Raw genomic sequence first — 6,256 nt, 5'->3', positions numbered from 1 at the left:
TTCCTTCCTTCCTTCCTTCCTTCCTTCCTTCTTCCTCTCTCCCTCTCTCTTTCTCTCTCTGTCTTTCTCTCATACTGGAAATCAAACTTAGGACCTTGTGCTTGCCAGGTAGACACTTGTGGTAGTGAGCTTTTATTTTATCTCCCACTTTAATTTATCAGTATTTTTATGATAGAAATCTACACATGCTTTTGACAATAGAATGTTCTAAATGTTCAATTTTATAGAATTATTTTAAAAGGGAAAAGAATATATGAAACATTTTTAATTTTAAAAAGGGATTAATGTCATGTTTTTCAAAGGATTGTGATTAATGTCTTTGAAATAAGATTCAAGGAATAAAAGCCTCTTCAGTCATATGTGAAATTATGCAACAAAACAACTTTGTGAAATTCTGCTACTATCTAATCAAACCTTTGCAATTAACAACTCTGGATACATTATATTGAAAACCTACCTGAAGATACTGGAGTATAACCAAAAATAGTCTAAAACTGGAAGGGGAATCAATCTAGGATTGGACAAAAGGATTGACAGTAGGGTCCTTGTGCTTTTAACATTTTTAGCTTGAAGACATGACTTGTTCAGCTCCACTCAGGATGACTGAACCTTGGGTTAAAATATACAGTCTTCACAAGTTGAAAAACTCCAGGACAGGGTTCAGGGCACCCATAGGGGCTGGAAAATAAGGAACAATATCTAAAAATTGAGAAGGCAGTGTCTCAGTTACTTTTTCTTCATTGCTGGAACAGAATACCTGACACCCAAAATTAGGAAGGAAAGGTTTATTTAGCTCACAATTGATGGGTGTTTCAGTCAGTACTCCACTGTCTTCAAGGAAGAGTGGCATGTGGTAGAGGGCAGCTATTCATGGCAATGGAAAATAGCAAAGAATAAAGGGAGGAGCAGCGGCTGCAGCAGCTAGCAAGTCTCTCTCTTGCTTATATTGTATGTGGATTACCTTTGTGAGGTGCAGTACTCACACCCATAATCCCATATTGGATCATGAATTACAAACTATAGAAGCTGCCCCCGTGACTGCATGAGGCTCGGGGGGGGGGGGACAACTAGACACAAACCATAACAGATAGTGAAGGGGAACTGTAAGAGTCTATTACAATATAAATTAACATAAATGAAATTGGATTTCCAGGAAGAGAAGGAAAAAATTTAGCATAAAAATTATTGAAAAAATTATAGTAGAAAATTTCTCAACATTGATGAAAGACAAAAACTAACAGATTACAATATCTTTCTAAATTTGTTATTGATCCATGAATTATACATACATAGACCACAGACCAGGCCCCATGAAGCCCAGCTAAATAAATAAGGACTAAATAAAAATGCTGATTGTCTAGCTAAAGAAAGCCAAGTTTTCAGTTATAATCCAATTAAGTTAATTGCCTGCCAAGCCTACACTTGATACGAACAAAGCAGAATGCAGACTTGTTATATTGTATTATTTATAATGTACAGAAAATAATTAAAATTGCTAGAAACATGAATAAATGGGAAATTAAGACCCATCTTAGGGGAAAAAGGCAATCATTAGAGAAATTACCCGGGTATTAGGTTAGCAGACAAGGAATTAAAAGTATTATTAGGGCTAGGGAGATGGCTCAGTGGAATAAGTGCTTGCCTGGCAGGCGTAAGGGCCTGAGTTCAATCCCCAGTTCCACCAAAAAAAAAAAAAAAAGTTATTATAACGTGCTTAAGGAAGTAAAGATTAATGCATTTTTAATGACAGTCAACAAATTTCAGCAGACCCTAAATTCTTAAACTAAAGATGACCAAAATTCTTGTAATACATGTGAAAACTGTAACATGAGGGAAAGGAGAATGAAAAACAGATTTAAATTGTCTTGACATTCTTAGGTTTCATTGGGAGTGGAAATATTAGTTCTAAGTCAACAATGAAGAGTTAAAGATGTGAAATATATCCCTTAATTTACTTCCCCGCAACAGAAAAAGGCTTTTGCTGATACTGAAGTACAAATTAAAATGTCATTCCAGTAGTCTTAAATTTACTAAAATGTAGGTAATAAAAGAGTGATAGAGGAATAAAAAATAGCATGGTAGAAAGGAAAAATAGTCAATGTAGACACAAATTAACCCGTATCGATATATACATTAAACCAATCTAAAATGTCTCCCTAGGATTGGGGATATAGCTCCGCAACACAGCACCTACCTCAAAATCACAAGGTCTCAAGTTTGACATCCTGGGACCAGAAAAATAAAAAGTGTCTCTAAAGTTCCTTGAAGATGAGGCATGGTTGTAAGGGACATGTCATGGGAGGCATGACTTGGAAGGATGACTTCTCCTTCTCTCTATGCTTCTTAGATGCCATGCAGTTTTCCTCTGCCATTCCCATCTACCATGCCATGCATGCCTTTGAAGTAGCTGACCATGGACTATATCTACTGAAACTGTGAGCCACAGTGAACCTCTTTTTTAAATTGTGAGTATCAGGTAATACTTCAGTAAAGACTAGACTCAGAATATGTTATTTGTGTTATGATTTATGTTTAGATATCGCTTAAAACCTTCTTGCACTCATAGGTGGAGCTATGGGGAGGTTATTGGACTATAGAAGTGTGATACATATTGGTGGTTAAGTCCACTGATTAGTTTACAGCTAAATGTGATGTTGGGAGGTAAGCATTATAGAGAGGAGGGGTGACACTAGGAGATGGCCTGCAAGGGTGTATTTCCCACCTTCTTCTTTGATCTCTCCTCTTGGTTTCCCACTGCCAGTGATGAGTTGTTTTTCCTCTGCTATGCAGCCCTTCCTTAGAGCTTGTTGACTGTGGATGGCAACCTCTAAACTGAAAGCCAAACTAAATCTTCCCTCCTTTAAATTATGTTTTTTGTGTATTGAGTTCCAGCAACCAGAAAGTAGCTAAGACAATTTGGGAACAAAGACTCCACTGGACTAAAGACCATGTGTGTTATGCTCCAAAAGAAATCTTATCTACCTTTTACCAGTGTCCTGACAATTTGTAGGAGAGTGAGATTTAGGGGAGCAGATAAGTAATCTGATGGAAGAAATTTTAAGCCACCTAATGTTCAATCTGTGGAATATATACTGTTGGCTGCTTTTAGCAAGATATACAGTAAAAATCAGGAGCAAATAATGAAGTTGAATGGCTTGAAAAGTTTGCATTTTCTCCAGAAAGGAAGTACCTGCAAAGTTGAGGCAAAGGAAACCATGGCTGCTGAAAGTAAAAGCATTAAAATGAAGCCAAGTGTTTTGTACACAGGCAAAAAAGGATCCTTGAGGGCACTTCAGAAATTGACAAGATCCCCATGCATGGCTGACTCAATATTGCAAAACTGTAAATCCTTCATTGGAAAAGAAAACTTCTGTTATATTTGGTCATTCAGGGCTACCTAAAGAAGTATATTCTTGAGTTCAGCTCTCCAGGTTCTCAGAGGCCCCTGCTGCTGTGGTGCAAGGGGCCCTACTTACTATTCAATGCTGGTGACCAACCTTAACATCACACATATACTGCTGGCTTATCAGGCATAAATGAAAGTTTTATGAGGACACGGGCTTCTACACTGATTTCAGGAAGTCAGGCAAAAATTGTGTGACAGGGTTGCCATAGAAGCCCATGAGAAAGCACCACACAATACCTGAGTAGTGTTGAAAAGGCAGAATATGTAGCTGAAGACATTTCTGAAGTCATCATTATTAATTAGCATAAAGTATGCAAATATCCAGGTAATGCCAAAAATGACTGCAATGGATAATGTGCTAAGAATTTTCTTTAGAGTTGAAGTCTTTTTTGTGCTAAATGAGAGAAAACAAGAAAGAAATTGTGGTTTATTAGATTTTTTATTAATGTCATTATTATCCCTGCTTATCATACATTAACTACTCATATACACTGCTCATTTAACAATACTACTATTATGGACTACTGGACTATATTGGATTATTTTGCTGAATTCACACACTTACCATATTTTAATGGCAATGGAATACCTATCTCTGACAAATCTAAACAAAAAAGGGGATATAGATGAAGGACCGTTTTGTATCTGTATATACAAAATAGGATAGATATACAGCTATTTCTCTTAATTCAATGAGAAGAAAGATTTGTACTAATAGTGTTTGGACAGAATATCCATGTCTGCATCTTGTACTATGAATAACCACTATGAAGACAACAATATGCAACGTATTAACTATTGAAACTGTCCTACTAAGCGGTTTTGAAACTGTCTTATTGCTATTTGTTTCTCAAAAAAATTAATTAAAAAAAAACTATGCCTAAGAGATAAAAACACTGATACTAGACCTTAGGTCACTAGCACACCTAATACCTTGTAATTTTTACTTTTTATTTTAAAAAAAATTTTTTTAAAGACTATTGGGGCTGGTGAGATGGCTCAGTGGTCTAAGGCACCTACACTTAGAACAAGTTTAGCAAAGCACAGGGACAGCGGTTCAATCCCCCAGCACCACATGCCAGCCAACCCCACCCCCTGGTGGGCTGAGCTGGCCACACACACACACACACACACACACACACACAAATAAATAAATAAAATTTTGGAAAAAAAGACTATTAAAATAATAGATAAGACATTAAAGATGGTACACATTTAGAAAAACAAGATGAACTCAATCATGATTGTTACATTGCACATTGCTGTCCTTAAATTGATTTAGTGAAATGAAGAGTTAATGTTTAATTGCTTAATCAATCTGGCATGTCTATATCTGCTAATCTGAGCAACAAATTTGATGATAACAATGTGTAATTTAACAACAATTGTTAAATTTTTTATTCTTGTTTTGAAATTCTGTACCATTTTTATTTTTCTATGTTGCTTTGTTTTTGTCTTTGTTCTTGTTATTTGTTTTTTTTCTCTTAAAAATAGAAATACCTAATACCTATTTATAAGCTCTGGCAAACACAATTCCTTAAATACTACTGTAAGCAAATTTTACTAAGAAGCAAAGTTCATTGGAATGTAATTTTATTATGTATATAGTACTATAAGACAGACTTGTTTGGAATTCTACTTTGGTGGTATCTGTGACCTGTCAATGCCTCAGGTTTATATGTAAAAGAGAGATTATTTAGACTTGGAATATTCTTCCCTCTAACGGGAAGTCTTACACCTGGCATTTCATTTTTTGCCACTTGACTTTGGCCAGCAAGAAGTAACACACACAGGGATTTGAAACAGTTTGCTCATGAAAGTTTGTCTTTTCTTACTGCCCTTCAGAATCCCGAGACCATTGTTTTAAAAGGTCTGGCCTGGCCTGATGGAGAATAAAGACAAAGTGGAACAAAGTTAAGCTGTCTCAACTGAAGAGGTGCCATCCAAGACCACTAAAAACTAGCGGATATGAAAGTCAGTCACCCTAATTTGTCACAATTTCAGCCAACCATGATGGAACAGCTTCCTGTCCAATACTCCAAATCATGTCATTAAGTTTTGGGGTGATTTGTTATTTAGCTAACTAACATGCCATGTAGAAGAGAATTTTAAAGAATTAAATAACATATGCTTTTCTTTGTAACTAGGCTTATTTAAGAACTGGGCTATCAGTCAGCCAAAATTTAGAAATACAAATTTTTGTGGGTATCTGTGACCAAAAATGATATTTTTTGTGTCATGAAATATATTCTAATTTGTAATTAGTCTAAGTAGACTTTAGCAAAGTTGTTCTGCATTACTATTACTAAAGCACAGGTTTGAATGTTTTCCGGTGACAATATTTCATCTTAATGTTAACTGTCATTCAGATGGGAAGGACTTAGAAGTTTAAGGTACATACTATTTGGGCTCATTTAATGCAAAAAAGCAATATGTCATGGTATACAGAAAAACTGTGTACTGATCTTACTCCTAATATTCTACTGGTGTTAATACTGATATTCTAAATAATGATGGTTTTCATTCATCTGTTCATACCAAGTAGATGGATTTGTGAGTTTACATAAGTTCATAAATGTTCTGATGGAAAATATATGTATAAAATTAGATATAAACTCATAGCTTCACTAGCATTGATCAGTTAGTTCTGACAATTAGTGTTATGGAGCTGAGGACAGAATGTATATGTTTAACAGTTTCTGTTTTTTGTCTCTCAAATCAAAAGTTATTTTATTTTTTTATTTTTTTTTTTGCTCTAGTCATTTTTCTTTCTTTTTTTTTTTTTTTACATTTTCAACAAATAATACACTGCATATATTATTCTTAGTGGTTAATTGCTGTACAAGATGC

General features: G+C 35.1%; 1 protein-coding gene across 1 annotated transcript in view; it reads right to left on the bottom strand.

Moving 5' to 3' along the window:
• Adgrg7 (adhesion G protein-coupled receptor G7) overlaps window positions 1–6,256 on the bottom strand; it is a 75,207-nt gene that overhangs the window by 16,236 nt on the left and 52,715 nt on the right. The window contains exon 14 of the mRNA XM_004636624.1: window positions 3,644–3,800. Within this exon, the coding sequence (XP_004636681.1) occupies window positions 3,644–3,800 (157 nt within the window). The remainder of the gene's footprint in view (window positions 1–3,643; window positions 3,801–6,256) is intronic.

This window comes from Octodon degus, unplaced genomic scaffold (assembly GCF_000260255.1).
Source record: "Octodon degus isolate 3935 unplaced genomic scaffold, OctDeg1.0 scaffold00081, whole genome shotgun sequence".
NCBI lineage: Eukaryota > Metazoa > Chordata > Mammalia > Rodentia > Octodontidae > Octodon > Octodon degus.
This window is presented reverse-complemented; position numbering and strand designations above follow the sequence as displayed.